Here is a 19,315-nt window from a genome sequence, read left to right on the forward strand (position 1 = left end):
CGTTTAAATCGTATTGCTATCTCTGTTTTATCAATTATAATGTAAGGGATAACGATATGTTTTATATACGTAACGATATGATTTTGGTGTCAGAAACCCACACGCGTTGCCTCTGCTCTTTCATAGAGAATGCAAAGGATGATAGTATACAGTGCAAGTGCAGTGGAATACTGCGTTTAACATTAGACAAAATTTTTGTCATATTACGATTTTTATTTGTTAATTGAAAATGGAATGTATATTGTAAAGCAAAAATGTTGTTAAATTATATTTTAAAAGTAAAAACATATCGTGATTTCAGCAATACGAAAATGATTCCATTATGATGGTTTTTCATACATCATAACAAAAAAATGTAATAATGGTGTTTTACATAATACAAATATATAAATAATAAATAATATTCTAGTAAAATAGTTATGTAAATCATGTTTTCGAGTTATAATACAGCACTTTTCACACATTAATATCAGTTTTGTAAAAATTGTTAGTAAAATGATTATTCTTTGGTTAATTATAATCTTCATTGTACGAAGTTTATTATGTATTCGTGTAAATTATAGCAAGTTATTTATGTATAGTTATATTCAAGTAATTCCCAAGGTTAAGGATCATGAACCAGGTAACTATTGTTTAAATTGATCTAACTATACAATTAAAATTATTATTTTCTTGGGTAGGAACATTGAAATTACACCTTAAGTTACTATTATTTAAATCAATAACAATTTTCTATTACATCGCTACGTAATCTACGTTAAATATAATATATTAATACTTGTAGGATACCACATCCAAAAGTCATGTACACAGATGCCAATTGGATATGGACACACAATATAGTCACAGCACTTTCACTTCATATAGTTCATTCTTCTTTTAATAATTTATATCCAGTCCCGGCTAATGTCTTTTCATAGTTCACAGAGGATGTCTGGGGGAAGGCGAGTGATCTGGTCGTGGGTGTGCCGGCGGCGGGTATGGGCAGTACCTTAGCGGGGCGGGGGGTTTCTGCATCCAGAGATCTGGAGGCAGGGTAAGAGGTTGCGGCCAGGCGGGCCAGGCGCGTCCGCCAAGCGCGAGCAGCTGCAAAGCAGGCGGTGTGCGCGCCCAGGCCGCCCGCTTCTCCTCTTCCTCCGCGGCGCTACCTGTCCCTGCACCGCCCGAGTACAACCGCAGCGGAGATCGTAGCAGCTGCTGTTCCATCAGCATCAGCTCCATTGGGTCTCTGAGAAAGTAGAAAGGTACAACATCAGAAACAACTGCTCACGTCATTTTTTTTTTACTTATTGAGATATCTCTATTTACATCTCCAAGATCATCTGCTCATGGAGTTAACACTGTAGTTCAATCAAAGTATGAAAATTCAAGAAGAACGGTGTTTAGCTAAACTACGAATACTGCGGAAAGTGTTGTTTTCTGATGTATTTTACGGTGTTGAAGACGGAATTACTTTCTAGACTTACATCTAGCACGCGATAAATTTCAAAAAGAGCCAATTCCATTTGAAACAAGGCGTATGTATGGAAACAGAAATTATTAGAATTACACTTAAGAATCACTTGAACTACTACACATTGCGACTGGCAAAAGGCTTAGCTAATGGCCTCAGCTCTCCGCAATTAGTATCGAGGCGAAGGAAATTAAATTACACGTTAGGCGCGACATGCCACGACGTTCGCTCGACAACCGCGTGCAACACCTCGGACTGCTTAGTAATACGAACACACTGACATACTGTCACGACTTGTTTCCATTATGGAGTAATCACGACTTGTAAATACTAGGAAAGGTTTTCTGATATGGTGAAGGTGATGGTCAACACTTTTCAGATATATTATAGTAGCACGTGTCGCAGCTATAATGAGTGTATCAGAAAATTTAATTAGAAACAGAAATTTACTTGTTATCCCCTAACTGTCTGTCACTGTCACTAGCGACTCAGTCCGCGCGGTTAGTAGCCTACGTGTTCTTCCAGACTATGTGCTACATCTGTGCCAAATTTTATTGAGATCCGTTGAGCCATTCTGCAGATATCTTCTAACAAACATCTTTTCATCCATCCATTCATCCAAACGCATTTATAACAACAGATTTCTATGGGTAAAATATGTTTGTGTATTCTCGATGCTGATGTTCCGGAAGGGGAAGTCGTGTTGTGTGTGAGATCTGAGAGCGCTGGACAGAATGTGCGCCTGCAAACTCGAGGTGGATTCCACGAAGCCCTTGCTGCGTGGCTGACTGTACATTGGTTCTCAGCGGCCCGTAGTCTATAAACCCGGCTTCTGGGAACGAAGCGCCCGCCGGCGGGACACATGATGTTTTCAAATATCGTAAAATGTTATTACGGTGTATAGCTTGGTGGTATTAGTTTGTCATAGCGTTAATATTTACTCAGACTTATATCGGTCGATTTATTTATCATTTTTTCTTAGTGCCAACCAACAGTATGAACTTTTTTAATGTGGATACTCTGAAAAGAACTAGAAGAAACGATAGAGTTGGTGGTGTTAACCCAACCGACGAATACACAAAAGAGTTGGATAAACTTTCTTAAAATTAAATTCATATGCGGCAAGGAGAATTGTCATACCAGATTCAGAGATATAGACTATAATATGCGGAAAGTGGTAGACCTGTTATGGAAGAAATTAAGAAATGATAATCAAAAAGTGACTTTTGAAAACAGTTCCAAATGTAAATATATTTAAGAGTCTTGTTACGCGTCAGTCAGCAATAGTTTAAATCTATATATCGGTCAGTTCGTGGCTATTGTTTCGTCGAATCAGATTTACGAGTGCGCACAGTTTGCCGTTAACGAGGCGAGCGGCGCAGGCGAGTAGTGGAGGCGAGCGGCGAGCGGCGGCGCGACCCGGCGGTTTTATAGCAACGCAGTGGTTGATGGCCTTTATTGGTTCCTGGAGGTCGCGCGACCGCCGGGGAGCACGCTTCCCGCTAACTCGCTATTTTCGCCTCTCTACGAAATAATCGTCCGGCGCACGCGTGCAATATGAATCTTGCACGCCCGCTCTATAGAATTCGTAAGTTAGCGACGGCCGGTTTTGCACGAGCTGAACTGAGTGGTTATTAACGCGCGTTGTGAAATACGAGCGTCGACGGGCGCAGGCTAAACGAGCGTGACGATGCTCCGAAGCGAACGCGAGACGATCGGCGTGACGTCTCGAGATGCCGTGACGAATTTAATCTATCACCGGGCGAGTGCCGCGGGCGCCGGCGGCCCGGCAACACAGGTAGTGCCCTGCCCGTCGTCCGCCGCCCGCCGCTCGGTGCCCACACACGCCAGCCGAAACATAGATTTTTTATTAAGTGCCTAATTTCCACAAAAACGTAATGGCCGACACAATATCATCGTACCCTGTATTATCTCACGTATATCTCGAAGTCAAAACAACTTCACACGGTCGATTCAATTTGATTATTATGTTATTAGTTGAAAAAGCGTGTTCCGTTTATTACAAATCGGAGATGGCCTACCATTTTAACGGAGATTGCGTCGCAGCTGAGACTCTAATGTGTGAAATACTTAATACCCACAACCAGGCAATAAACCAGAACAAATCTTGATGCATCAAGTGTCGGCCTGTGACTGAGCTTTAACTTTCAAGGTTCCACTTTACCGTTTTATAGTTAATGACAGTGTTAATTCGAAGATGTATTGTGATAATTAATTTTCTTATAGCTTTGCTAGAAAATGATATTGGAACGTTTTATGTTGTACAGGTTATAAACTTGGCCACTCATAAATATTAATACTTTATTATTGAAGTCGGTCCTTCGGTAATTATTGGGTATTAAAACAACTCCATCACCTCAAAGTATACGGTACAAGTTTATAACCTAAAGGTGTACTAATAGGGTCATCAATGGTCCACTTTTTATCACTATCTAGAAATCTTACTAATATAAGAAATGTTTGGATAGATGGATGGATGTTAATGCGTCGATGAAGTCTCGAGCAGCCTCCTGTTTATCAGAAATTAGGTCCACGTTTAGTACCTATGTTAGCATTTTCATCAGAACATACGATATCTACTGACAATTTAAAATTATAAATTAAAATTCACTCAACTTTAACCATGCACGATTTCAAGTCCCTTAAATATTTTGAATGTCATACAAAAAAAATTGAAACTCTGAAAAAAGAGATTCTTCTAATAACATAAATAACCATTCCCTAAGTATCGATGGAGGTGCGATACAAGGCGTTATACCGGGTGGTTATGTCGTTTCGGGTGCTGCGGGGGCGTTAATGGCGTATTTATTATGATCTCGGTATCAGCAGTAATAGCCAACACTCTGCGCCGGCAAATTACAGGGCGGCGTCTCTAAGAGGCCCGCGCTAGGCCCGCGCCTACCAGTTATCGATATTACGATTGCCGATCGAATCGAATACGCGAGTAGTTCAGGTATCGATATTACAATACGATTACTGAATATGAATATCGATGAACGCGCGCACGATGCATTCGTTCATCAGATATCTTTGAAACATGATTTCCTTTCCACGATACACAACATGATTTACTCTTACAATAGACTATTTAATTCTATACAATAAACATATAGCTTACTAGGAACTAGTAGAGAATACTTAGATTAAGTTAAAATTATGTTTCAACCATAGTTCAAATACGCTCGTCGTCATTTTGTAAAAAGGCACTCTCTTACGTCTAGTATTTGTATAGAACATTAATTTAATAATAATGATTTATGAGCGTTAAATATCGATATATTAATCGACAGGTTGGCCCATCCCTATCAATAACACTCACATACCGGACAGATTAGCAGGCATGTAAGGAGATAAAAAATTTAATGGGTGTTCTCATGTCCCTTTAACAATATTTTAGCAAAGTGTATATTTATATTTTTACACTTAATCATTCCGAAATATAATATAGATAAATTATTACATATGTAGTAATCGTGGCTAATAACTTTCATAGATTAAGATGACTTGTCGTTCACGCTTATCGGTCGTATAAAGTTTTTTTTGTTTTGTTTACACAAGTTATATTGTTTTCGACCAGTGTCGATTCTGAATTTTGTCGACAGTTTTCTAGAACATAAATAAAGTCCAGAGTAAATGTGTCAGTGTACCTATTCGTGTAAAAGTTGCTTTAAGATTTCTGGCTGTATTTTACATTCTAATAATATCTAGATATAGATAAATTAAACAGTTGTATATCATATCAGCTATGAACAATTGTCAATAAAAATCCAACTAGTGGGCAAGTTAATCGCAGGCAATCAAGGTGGAGGTGCGGCGAGGCATAAATATAACACGTCCTAAACAACTCGGATTGAGAGTGGTCGCGGGGGGTCATGAGAGTGCGCAGGGCGCAGGGGGCGGTGTTGTATTAATTAATGGTGCAGCCGCTATTCCGTGCTAATAACACCGTCCTCTGATTCCCACACACCGCCGATTTATCATACTTATTGTCTGGCGATTTCGGACGTCAGCGAAGGAAGTCATTAAGACTCGACTACATTAGTTGAAGCGTTTATACTTAACTGTATGTGGAAGTAAACTCGGTAATTATTTTTCTACTTTCGGACTTTTGACTACTTTAGTATTATAATTGTAGTTGAGGAAGGCCTTCTTTCTTTAAAAGATAGACGCTGTTTTGTTTCCATAAAAATGTATTTCCAGTAATCGCAACATTGGGGTTATCTGCGGTTGAAGCATATACTTAATCTACTTTTAATTTCAATGTTCATAATGAAAGGAAATGTTCCTTATTTAAAATCCTGGTGTAGGTACATGTAAAGATGATATATGAAAATGATACATTAATGAGAAGGCATCAAACCGTATGTTACAATGTGTACCAACCTTTAAAAAAATACACGCGAGGCTGAGTACAGTTAGAATACGTAAGGAAGCTTGTTAACAATGCAATTACTTTAGATTAACTCACCGTGCAGAGTAATGATTAAAGTATCCATCTACAAAATCTGTAGGCTTCAAATTTCCACAAAGAAATTTTTACTCTATCATAAGTTCACAAGGAGATTCGACGATAAATGGCAAATATATCCTCAAATTCTAATGTTTAATTCCGTGTGAGTAATATGTGACTTACTTATACTAAAAGAAATGCAATCGGCGACTTTTAAGTACTACATACCCATGAGAATCAACAAACTTGTAATCCGTCTCTACTATACTTAATTTTTTATTAAAATATTAGTAAACCGGTTCCTTAAATCATGACATTCGAGGAGCGGACGGTATACGATGTGACAGATGTTAAGTGTGGTCACTTCGTGAGATAACATCGTATTCGTTGAACTGAATTTGATCGACATTTGAGTTCGGTAGCCGATGCCTGACAACTTTGTTATATGCCAAAGAGAGTGGCCACAATTTGTAAATAATTATCGGACATGTTGAGTTACTTGTTTAAATATTATCAAACTCTGTTTTATTATGTTAACAAATGCCAGTTTTATTATGTCCAAATTGACCAAATGTTGACCGCCCAAAGACATTGGACTAGACCCTATGAGATCGGTCCCTGAAAAAATTAATTTACGCTTAAATCTTCATCAAATCAGATGAACCATTTCTATACTATTTCCATTCCATAATATCATACATTCCAATCGTTATTTTTTGCAATATTAGGAACTGTTGCAATTAACAGTTATTACAAATGGAATAATCTATTCACCGCTCTCCTCAAAAAATTACCATTTGACTGCTTAATGTATAAAAAAGTACAAATGTTACTTTGTAACCGATTAACAGGCGTGTTTGCGTTGACCGGGATAAGGCGAGAAGGGGCATGCGGGGCGCGGAGCGAGAGTCGACCAGCTAATTGCCTCGATAACATCTGGAATTAGCCTTCAATCACTCCGCGCTCGACTATCAACGCCGCTTCCTACCACACCGACACCGACACTGACGCCGACACCGACTACTACAATTAATACAAATCGGTAGCCGTGTACTGACGCGCTTCCAGATTGAATTATTAATAGATTCAATAATTCTGCCTATCACGTTAGCTACGGATGTAACATGACTCAGCCCGTAGTATTTAAATCAATGTTTAAAATATTATTTAATTAATATTAAGGCGATGAGAGTCAAAGATATAAAATTATATAATGTCACAAATCCTGTCGCTAGTAAATGACTATCTTAGCATTGGATCTATTATTTATTTCCCAATTATGTTTATTACAACGAAAGATATATTAAACAAATAAAACAAATCATTTCAATACGAACTATAAAAGTCATCGTAATTATTTAGTTATTCAGATAACAAATAACGCGCTGTAATTAAATACACAGCAATATCGAAATGTCATTCGTACAACTTAACTATGAATTAATATTTCGAATAGTCAAGTAAATAAATTATACTAGTTTGTATCCACATTCCTGACAAATAAACAAACACCTGATAATTATATCAATGGATATAACTAAAGGCAATTTAACACGTCATTGAAGGCTCGTCGAAAATTACTACGAGTTTTCGACACTCGACGATCGAAGCGAGAATAATTCGAGTTGAGCGTGTTGGCAAGATGGCCGCGGGCGAACGGTCCGAGGCATCGCACCGATGGCCGGATAATAGAAATGCGCTTTAATTTGTCGTTTAGGGCATAATGAGCGCGGGCCCTGTGATTACGCGCCGACGCCGCGGGCTCGCACCTCCATCCGCCCCGCCCCACCGTGCCCCGCATTGCCCCGCGACCACGTCGAGACGTGCCGGCGAAATATAGCGCCCAACCTTAAATTAAAATTCACACAACCTTCGCTCGTCATGAATGCGCTGACTTATTTTGGGAAGAGTCTTTTATTTAGTTGTCGATATCCATAAAAACCAAATTATGTCTTTTGCATGTTATAAATTTATATTTTCGTCCATAATAAATGTCGTAAAGTGTTTGTGTAATATTAAAAAATTAAGCTCTTGTAACCACTTTTTATTATTACTAAATGTTTATCCAATAAATATAGCAGAAGTTGCATTTTAACATTATTTTTTAGTTGGCTAATCTATCGTAGTAGTGGTAAGTGTTTGTAAAACGGCTCGCGGCAATCTCTCGCCTCCAGACCTCGACCACCTTTACATTTAATATGTAGAAAACGTTATTTTGCTACATTATTCTGCACTTGTAAGTTGCATATTATTGCTTAAAGAAAACAACTAACAACCTATCAATTACCTGACGCATGAAAATAATATATCCTTAACTTGTATACTCTAGTACCGTTTTCGGTTTAACTCACAAATACCAAATAATCGTTTGTAGTTAAAACTATCGTTTAGCTAATAACATTCGTAATCTAAGATCTTACTAATATTATAAATGCGAATGTTTCGCTAGATGGATGGTTGGATGGACGTTTGTTTGAAGATATCTGCAGAACGGCTGTACAGATCGCGTTGAACTTTGGCATAGATTTAGAAAATAGTCTGGAAGAACAATTAGGCTATTAATTAAGTTTTTTTTTATTTCCGCGCCGACGAAGTCGCAGGCGACAGCTATCAGTTATATAAATAGGCAGAATATGTTCTTCAACAATAAATAATTTCCAAATTTTGTTATATTCAAATTTTCCAGTATTGAAATCCGAATAAGGAATTTTTTGATATTTGTTTGAAAAAATTACATAAGTTCATTTTTACGACATTAATTGATAAGTTCTCCAAAAACTATATCTTAATCTTCAATTTAGTAAGTTCAATGGGTTGGAGTTAGGAGGAATCAGATAATAAAGCTTTGTACTCACGACCACGCATTCGTTACCGTTAGATCTAAACTACGGTTCAGTAGCGTTGCATTGCTGTGCTACCACTGACGTTATTTCAACCGCCCACCTCAAACGACGTATTGGACACACATTTTATTAATAGCGTAGGATATAGAACCCACTATAACTTCAAATTTTAAAGTGGTGGTTTCATTTTACTAATATTATACGTAAGTTTGTAAGGATGGATGGATTTTTAAGATGGTATCTCCGGAATGGCTCATCGGATGTTGATGAAATTTGGCATAGATATAGAACATAGTCTGGAAGAACACATAGGTTACTTTTTGAGCTTTTTTTTTAATTCCGCGCGGAGGTGGTCGCGCGAGATACCTAGTATTTTAAAATATGTTTTATTTGCATTGTTCTTTACTCAATTACAGTTTGCGTTCCTTCTCATATTACTTTGTAAACTATACGCTTCATTAGACGCTATCTGTTATTGGTTTGCCGATTGTGGTTTTTGTGTATTTAATATTATTGTGGTTTGAAAAATTATATAAATACTTTGATGTCTTTGTGCTAATTGAGATATTTAAAGATTTAATATATGTGTTTTAAGAATCTAAACTGATCCATCTTTATTATAGTAAGTTGTCGCCCACGACTTCGTCCTTATATAACAAAAAACATCAAACTTAAGTCACGTATGTGTTCTTCTAGTTATTTATTACTAGCTATCGCCTGCAACACCGTCCGCACGGAATTAAAAAAAACACTTAATGAGTATTAAAAAATCACTTCTAGGCTATGTTCGATATCTCTGCGAAATGTTATAAAGATCCGTTGACCCATTTGAGATACACCTTCTGATACGTCTATCCATCCACATCTTATATATATAAAAGAAAGTCGTGTTAGTTACAGTATTTATAACTCAAGAACGGCTTTACCGATATGCCTGAAAATAGGATACTATTTTTTCTTTTTTTTTGAAGAGCTGCTTTTTATTTAACTTATCGGACAGCTAGTTTATAATATTAGTAAAATAGTAAGGTTAATATCGACTTATAATAAACATAAACTTAAAACTAGAGTCATTAGGTATCGTTTAACGAACCATTTCGTTTTCTATAAACACAAAACACGTCACCATACATTAACATTTTACAATGAAGTAACGCTATAAAACTTTTATGTCATTGGCATTTAAATGCATTTATTGCAATAATAAAATACACAAGATAATTAAGAATATCATAACAAGCAGTAATAAAGTATGCATCTAATTAACAAATTAATAAGAAACATTGTAAAGGAGTTAAAGGGCATAGGCATTTTCTCAAGTCTGTCAATACGTGTGTTCAGTTTACTGTTACTGTTATTTCTATGGACGATTTCAATTACCATTCCTATCTAAGTTAATCATTGTTTAACACAATTTTGGTAGTTAGTTGGCATGAAAGTCGACTCTTATTTGTAATTACTATTAAATTAATAGCTATATCTTACTCATATCTTACTAATATTATAAATGCGAATGTTTAGAAGGATGAATGGATGTTTATTTGAAAGTATCTCCAGAACGGCTGAACGGATCTCGATGAAATTTCGCAAACTTATAGAACATACTATGGAAGAGCGCATAGGATACTAATTATGTTTTTATTTAATTCCTAGCGGCCGGAGTCGCCGGCGACAGCTAGTTAGTTAAGTAAAAAGAATTTCAGTCAAGTGTAATGCGTTCCGGGCGAATGCAAATGGAATCGTTTAAAAGTACTATAAATTTGTAGAGTATGCATTAGTAGAGGTTTATAGAATTATATTTATATTTACCTGTCGAAATCAGTAAGCCGCGAGGAATCTCTGAATCCTTTGGCGAATGGATTGGAGTCTATCTTAAGCTTGGTGATGAGCTGGTTCTGGTAGGCGGTGACGGCGGTGAACACCGTCTCTGGGAACACGAAGGTCCTGTGCTGCTCGCGTGACAGGTCCGTTATAAGTCCTCCGCCCTCCCGCATCTTCACCAGGTGGATGCGAGGCTGGTAACGATGCATTGAGTTCAAGACGATCTGTGGAATGTTAGATACTATTAGAATTTAACGTAATTTAAAACAAGCTTTATTAAAACCAACATTTTTAAATTTATTGTACTTTTGAAGACTATATCTGTCGTTAAATTTATGTCGCAGTTACCTTGTACTTTGCAAGACTATCTAATATTAAGTTTTATATAATAACAAAAATAAATCTAAGGTTGAACACATATGAAAACATATTTGAAGTTGATTCTTGCCAGGGTTTTATTAACATAGTATGAAAGAGTAAATATACTTAATTATTACTATGTACAATCGCACGCAGCAGTGCATAAGTAAAGGTACAAGTACAGGTGAGTACATGTGGCCAATTAATTACACAAATGTGCGCACAGGTAACTATTATAATGATATTGTCGGTGATTTCTCATCATATTGTTGTAATGAATTGTCGGCTGAGAGATGAGATGCGCCGATACGCCACTTCGCGCCGTTGATGAAATAATTAACCCACCATAATTAATTCTCATTTTTTAATACGTACCAGTGTTAATTTTGCCGGCTTCCCTTTTAACATCGCCTTGTCGGATGAGATAGATAATTAAATATATATATTGTAAGTAACAAAGTGCAGTTACAGTAGTAAGTACCCATATACAATTTTAATAATTTTTTATGCTTATTTAAGATTCCTATGATTTCATAGGAAATTATAGTTACAAGTAGAATTCTTAACTATTATTTAGTTTGAAAAGTAGAGAAAAAATGTCTTACTAATGCGAATGTTTGGATTTAAGGATGGATGGATGGATTTTTATTAGAAGTTATATCCAAAACGGCTATAGAGATCACACTGAAATTTAGGATAGATTTAGAAATTTGCCTGGATGAACACAAAGGTTATTAAGTATTTTTATTCCTGCGCGGACGGCGTTACGGACGACAGCTTTCCATTATTTGCTGATTTTACTAGACATTTGTTCTTGTATGTAAAACTTTGAAAAGAAAATGACGTCTGTATTTTGAAGAGGTTAAAAACATATTGTTTTGACATCAACTAACATAAATAATATGATATATTTATAGTATTTAAACCGTACACAAATCCGCTCTGGCTTTTCACGCCCTAAGGTTTCAGTGCATTAGTAAAACAAGATTTACCGTGTTGTGTGCACTGTTTATGTTTACACGTAGGTATTGGCTGGTGATTACACGACGAAAGGCTTGCTTACGTATAGATAACTCCTTGCTGTGTAATAAGGCATGTTTTAAAAATAAAATAAAGTAGATTATACCAGTAGCTGCATTGCATCCCGAGTCGCGTCTAACAAGCTTATCGTCTCACGGCGACTACCAGTTCTAACTGCTTGTGTGTAAAATGTTGCGTTCAATTTTATTCAAGGAAAATAATATTACGTAATGTTGGTATTTTTAGGCAATATTAGTTAGAATCATTTTAAGCGAAAGACGCGCTTTCGTTACTAAGTCAAGTGTCGGATTGTTGATGGGTCATTAACCTTGATTTTAATAACTCTAGTGTTGCGCCGATACACCGGCATAGTGTCGGATTTTGTTCCTAACAGTATAAATGTGCAAAATCATATTGGCATTTGTACAAAAAGAATAAATGTATATTAACTAACTAAAGTTATGCAAATATTAGTTGTTTTATAATGTAGACGGTTCATAAATAACCTTTATCGTGAATTTTGTCTAATAGACCGGCCTCGCTCATTACCGAACCATTTATAGACTTCAAACTATTTTGATTATTTAAAACTGTGTATAATATCCATTTGTTTTATACATTTTAATACCAGATAATAACTATAAAATAGATTAAGATTACAGATCTATTACCGTGGGTTTCTGAGACCAAAAGCCCCGTTTAAAACAATGTTATCTCTGTTTTGTCAAATTTAATGACAGGGACGATGAAATGTTTTATACAAAAATTTCGGTCTCAGAAAATAACGGTTAAACAAGTAACATTTTTTATTTAAAAGTGGCTTGCACTGTCTATGAGATGTCAAAAGTATAGAAGTGGATTTCAACACGCTCGTTTTTTCTTTTATGAGGATTCCATTAGCGGCCACGCTTCGCGGATTGTCGGCCGCGGTAATCAGACACTCGCATATACTGAAGCTGCTCAACACTAGCAATACTACGTTTAATTAATTTCACACTACGATACCTTAACACTTTGTGTATACGATGAAAAAGTGAAAACACAGAATTGCTATCGATTAGATTATGTTCATACGATGTAACGATAAATAACACGAATTTTGAATCGATTATAACCATAATTGTATTTTAGTTATTACTTTCCTCTTACTGGAATCTGAGAAAATGGACTGTCACGTTCTGTGTCGTGAAATTATGACTAAAGCATCCTTTCCTTGGTGTAGATTTCAATTAAAATCTACAATAGGGCACTGTTTAGTAACCACATGACTGACAATGACTAGAAATAGTCTATGTGGTCTTTTCTCGGGAGATCTTAAAATTACAAGAATAGACATCGTCGCGTTATATATTTGATAAGATTTTTTGTATTTAAAAATCAGATAATAATATTAATTAAACACGATAAAATCTACTTAACATCTAAATACATCCCAAATACTATCTATAATGTATCGTGTTCGGGATCGTTACCGCGCCTTTCTAATTTCAGCACCTGCGCCTAATGAATTATCACACGCGCTGGGAGTCTCTACTTTTGGTTTATTATTAATATTCATAATTACCACCTTGATGATCATCTAAATTAACTTACTGATAATGTTCATACGAACAGTGTTAATTTGTTAATAAACTTTTTTTTATCTATTGAGATTTTAATGCTTTGATTAGAGGCAATAACTTAATAACAGTAACCCTACTTTTAACATTGAAATTATCTAATACAATGTTTAAAATATAACGGAGGTAAATAAATTAATCTTTGAATTCTTTAATTCTTCGAAGTGCCAATAGCCTAATGGTTAAGGGTACGGATATCTGATCACGAGGACGGGGGTTCGAATCGCGCCATTCGACTATTATCGTAAACCATATCCTAGCACAAGCATAGAGCTTAGTTGGAATGCTAAAAGAAATATTAGTTAATTTATAAAAACCTGCTAATATTTTCACAAAAAAATTTCGATGACTGTAAGAAAGTTTAGTTTTATATTAATTAAATTAACATTATTAAAGTGAAAATCATTAAAAAAATAAATATCAATAGGCAGATAAATTTCACTTGGATGATTAATTATTTAAAGTAAGCATTTAATAGTTAAAACAAATTATTATATCGTTTGTTTGAATTCTTTTAATAAGTCTTACAGCAAGCTAATTAAGTTGCTTCGTATTGCTTTAGAGTTAATCTGGAATAAACAATTTAATGAAATATTAAAAGTACTAGGTACTGAGCTATGACACGGCTCTGAGGGATGAGTACAACCCACAATGCTCCCTCTTGTAAAACTAATTAACGGAAACTAATCTTTAAAATCTTAACCATAAGATAACATATAGCTTGATGGTGTTAGGTCGTTCATAGACTTGATGCGGTGGGGGCGTTGGGTGTGACGTAGGGAGGAGCGGAACATGGCCGACGGTGGGGCCAGTCGGCTCCCGACCGTTGGGCTGATTACACGTCTTATCGACATCACTTCACAACATTTTTTTTTATTTATTTAAATTTCAATATACGAATGCTTATTTCGTGTTATGTGAATTCATAAATCATTAGAACTTGCAATTTTTCAACGCGGATAAAATTATTTTTTGATTTACTCTGACAATATCTAATGGTTTAATGAACCCTTAAAAATAATTAAAATAAAGAGTAGAATATAATTGAATCTATTATGTCTTTTCATCTTATAATTTACTGTATGTTTTACCCACCCTTGTCCTGATAAACATGTGAAGACTTATTTTTAGAAGCTATTCGAAATTGCAAACAAGCTTCGACTATATTTACCACAATTTGGTTGTTTAATAATTGCGAAACATTGTTTAGACAGGCTTCGTTGGGTTCTCGTGGCGATAGAGTTTTGACGGGCTTAAACAGGTATTTGTAAACGGCCACCAAGCGACGGACGGACGGACGGACGGCTCGTCAATAAGCCCTGTGGATGTTTCGATTAGCGCGCCGGCCGCGGATTACGAAGGATTTTCGCCTGCGCGCCAACAAATTGCCCTCCATTTGTAGCCACCACGCGACGTGTTACTGTCTTTTGTAGCTAAAACACTGAATAAACTTTCGAGTAATTTAGATATTTTCGTTCCAATTTTAAACCGTAATCGCGACGTCGAGTATTTTAATTCAACCGGACTCCACACCTATTTATCCTAGAGACCTGTTTGTCTACTAACTTGATAATTAATCAAAAATGTTTTATTTTAACTCTTACTAATATTTCATAACTTTTAGGTAATCTTTTATAACGCAAATCTTTCGCTGTAGTAAAAGATAAAATCTAATTTATCGATATCGTTAAGACGTAGAATATTAATTGAATGGTGACTACTTACCTACTAAAGGTAATAAATGTAAATATACAAAATATCGCCTTGCTTGTTCTATATGTCGACGACACGCGGTGGCCGTGGGCTGCGGGGGCGAGTGAGGACACTCGCGTACATAAATCTCAACATTAATTCTCAATACAAACATCATTCTCTACACTTTTTTATTCTTTACATTTAATATTAAGCAGTTAACAGTCAGTTTGAAGTCGGAATCGAAAACTATGGACTTTTTGTATTCTATAAGGTGTTCCATGCGTAAATCCATGTAGAATAAAATCGAACGCATTAAAGCAGTGTTTAACTTTTTTATGTTTAGGCCTTTATTTTTTTATTACTCAAATTTCTATGCCATAAAAGCAAAAGCGATAAATATAAAAGCATTTTTAGATAGTTTAAAAAAATTTAATTATTTAAAATATAGGTACTCCAAAGTTACCAATGTCCGAGGTTAACATAGGAACAAAGCAGTATAAGTTCAAACATCAACAGTATTTTCAATAAAATGTAAGCCACAAAATACAGCAGTAAATATCCTAAAACTTGACAAGAAATATAATAAGCGAACCGAAATAGCCACAAACCATTATCAAATTAAATTGTCTCATAATTTTATTTTACAAAAGAGTCAAGATCAAAATATTTTGATCGCGAAACGGATTAGCAATATGTGGGCAAGCATTTAATTTAGCTGAATAAATCTGGAATTTATCTCTTAATACAAGTTGTGCGCGACTGTCCCTGTCATTGACTAAGTCAACATCATCGGTAAGCGTTGAGATATGATGTCTTAAAGTAGCGGATTTCTCGCCTTTATTCCTTCGTTGGATGAGATTGTAAGTGTAAGACATCAAGGACATAAATACCAAAAATATTGTCCTTTAAGCAAATATTAAGGATATGTTTACAGTATATTTTGCCATTTTTGTTTCTCAATTATACTCGAAATGTACTTGTGTGATGTTTCATTTATCCAACTTGTTTTTTAAGTGAGAACTGAGAATTTTTCTTCTATTTATATCTACTAGTCATTTTATTTAGCTATATTTTACAATCATATATGAATCGCAACTTTCGGATGACGTTGAAATGTACTAAAATCTCTCTCGAGTCTAAGATTTTTCAAAGCTGTAAATTTTATATACATTGGATCCGAACTATAAAACTTAGTAAAACTTAAATGGAACAAATAAAACATTTACTTCTGTTGGGTGGTCGCCATTTTATTCTGGGGAACGCGGATCAAATCCCGCTTTGGCGTTAGGTTTATTTTTACAGAAGTTAGGTGGGATAAAATAACATAGCGGTAGGTAAGCCACGTGATACTTTTATTTTAAAAAGATCGAGTGAAAAATAAATCGTTTAACGAATAATTTTGACTAAAAGTGAGAATAGACTGGAGGATACTTGTAACATAACAACGAGGCGCTCTATGATAAGTTTTAGTGTATCACTCGATATCGTATCTAAATTTCAAAACACTGGAGTCGATTGTTAATTTTTTTTATATCGTAAGGTGGCAAACAAGCGAGCGGCCACCTGTAATCGCTGAAATTGCGAAGTGACCGTTGAACATAGACATACGCAATTGCATATGCGTTGCCTACCTTTAGTCGACTGAGGAGAGGATGCACAGAAAGAAAATATCCTCTTTTCCCATGCATCCTCTCATCCGGAAAGTCAACTTCCACTTCCCATCCTTTCCGTATAAGAAAAAAGGTGAAGAGGGAAAGAGGACTAAATTAGGCCTCCGGGACGCACACTCATCAGACGAAACGCGGAATTGTTTCCACTACACAATTGTTAAGGAAATAGAACTAAAATGTAAGGAAGAAAATCATCAGGTATTACTTTTTAACGATCTAATCTAGATCTATTGTAGATTCTAACTTGAATATAAACATTTATCGAGTCCCCACTATGACGTTTTTATGATAACTTACATAACGGTTCACATAAATGTGAAACATCATAAATATACGAATACAATACATAAATAACCCACACGTACCTACGGTAACCTTTAATTTTATATTTAATACCATTTTATTAGTTAACTTTCAATAAAATCTCAAAGAAAAGAAGTGAGGGGCGCGTAAACGTTCATCATAACAACGCTAACGATAAAGTGAATACAAATAAAATAGTAAGTCGTAAACAGAGTGACGCGGGCAATGAAACGAAGACTTGGACACGACTGCGTCACCCGGGGTGCCGCGATAAACGTCACTTAAGAATGAAAAGAATAAAAAAGAACGTATGGTTTTAAAAAAATAATAACCGACACCCGATCGGAATGAATGAGACGAGACAGAGAGAAACAAACAGGGCCACAAATTGAAGTGAGAAATGCGTTGTCGTTGCAGCGGCGGCGCCCCGCGGGCCGTCCGCTCGCATTACGGCCTCGTGGCGTCTTAAGGTATCATTACAGCGTTTGATTAATACACGAACGCCTATCATGCCATCGCGTCATACCACCGCGCGGTGACCATAACTCGGCGCAATCACTTCTCCAACTAACATACATTTATTTGCATACAATACAACACTTAACGAGACCAAAGATCGAAACATCATCATGTCCATTGCAGGATATAACTTTTTAAGGTACTTTTAGTTCAAATATTGTATTATACTATGACCATACTAACTATACCAAGTCTCGAAGATATGAAACTTGTATTCCTTATGTTTACATTATTATGTACTCTATATGTCTTCAAGCTGTCGCCCGCAACTCGTTCGGAACTAAAAAAAAACTTAATAAGTATGTGTCCTTCCAGACTATGTTCTACATTTGTGTCAAATTTCAGCGAGATCTATTGAACCGTTCTGGAGATACATTCAATCAAACATCCATCCATCTAATCATTCACATTTATAATGTTAGTAAGATTATATATTGATTTTATATAGTCACCACGAAAAAAAACAGTAAACAATGCCGGTACTACACTGAAGAATTCGCGTAATAAATCGAATACTTTGTACTAAGCGCATAAATAACAAGATAATTTATCATCAAGGAAACTGCGTATTACATAAATAGAACTATAAGTTGTACAAACATGTTTGCTTAGATATTGAGAAGGAATGAATGATTTGTGCGTCAGTGTTTTGTCGTGAAGTAACGACTTGTCATTTCCCCGAGGGCTTCAATAAACAGTGATACTTTAGTACACACACGCCGACAATGGAGGTGACAACAGACTGACTCGTAAACAAGGAGATGTACGCGTACAAAACAAACAAACATAACTCAAACGAGACTTAACAATATTCATAAGTTGGACGAAGATGAGGTTCCATTATGACCGCGCCTACAGAAACTGGATTTGAATGAAAGCGAGATCTAAATGGTAGCGGTTGATTTGGTTATTTATATTGATCTTATACAAATATTTTGTTTTCATCATACTTATTTTCACTACGACAAAGTAAATGATGTGTTTGTAAACCTGAATGGTAATAATGTTAATTCAATTTATTCTTGTGTTAGATATTTATATCATAAATTCTTATGTAATTGATAAAATCGTAATACAATATAAGTTACAAATTAGAAAATAAATTGCCAGATCTATTGATTTTTTAAAACAAAGTATTCAAACGTTAGATACTATAAGTGTTCGAATTTAGGTAAAAATATTTTCAATCTAAGGGCGCGATTTCATTATTCGATGCATCGATTGTAATGCGGGAAATCAGTTGACGAGTATAATAAACGATAAGGAAAGGTAAGGACTATCACCCAACGTATGCGGGCCCTAACGACTGATGAAAACGGTTCTCGTATGAAATCGCTATCACATACGTCAACAGAAAATCTCTCGCACCACGCATGCGGGCGGTAACGACTATTAAAAGTACACCCTAATGACGGTTGGTACTTACAAGTTTCTTGTATTTGCAGCTTTTAAATATCCCAGGCTATAAGTTTAAGTATGTAGTATAAAAGTATGACCACAAATTAGTACGTTTTCTTAGTCTAGTACCCTCGCTCTATGAT

The 19,315-nt window shown here is 35.7% G+C and overlaps 1 protein-coding gene across 1 annotated transcript in view; it reads right to left on the reverse strand.

Annotated features, from left to right (window-relative positions):
- Positions 1-408: 408 nt before the first annotated feature.
- Positions 409-19,315, reverse strand: part of mid (midline) — a 61,907-nt gene continuing 43,000 nt past the window's right edge. The window contains exons 5-6 of the mRNA XM_013313054.1: positions 10,577-10,812; positions 409-1,228 (exon numbers count right to left, since the gene is read on the reverse strand). Of these exons, the coding sequence (XP_013168508.1) occupies positions 922-1,228; positions 10,577-10,812 (543 nt within the window). The 3' untranslated portion in view covers positions 409-921. The remainder of the gene's footprint in view (positions 1,229-10,576; positions 10,813-19,315) is intronic.

Source organism: Papilio xuthus, unplaced genomic scaffold (assembly GCF_000836235.2).
Source record: "Papilio xuthus unplaced genomic scaffold, Pxut_1.1 DF827597.1, whole genome shotgun sequence".
Classification (NCBI taxonomy): Eukaryota; Metazoa; Arthropoda; class Insecta; order Lepidoptera; family Papilionidae; genus Papilio; species Papilio xuthus.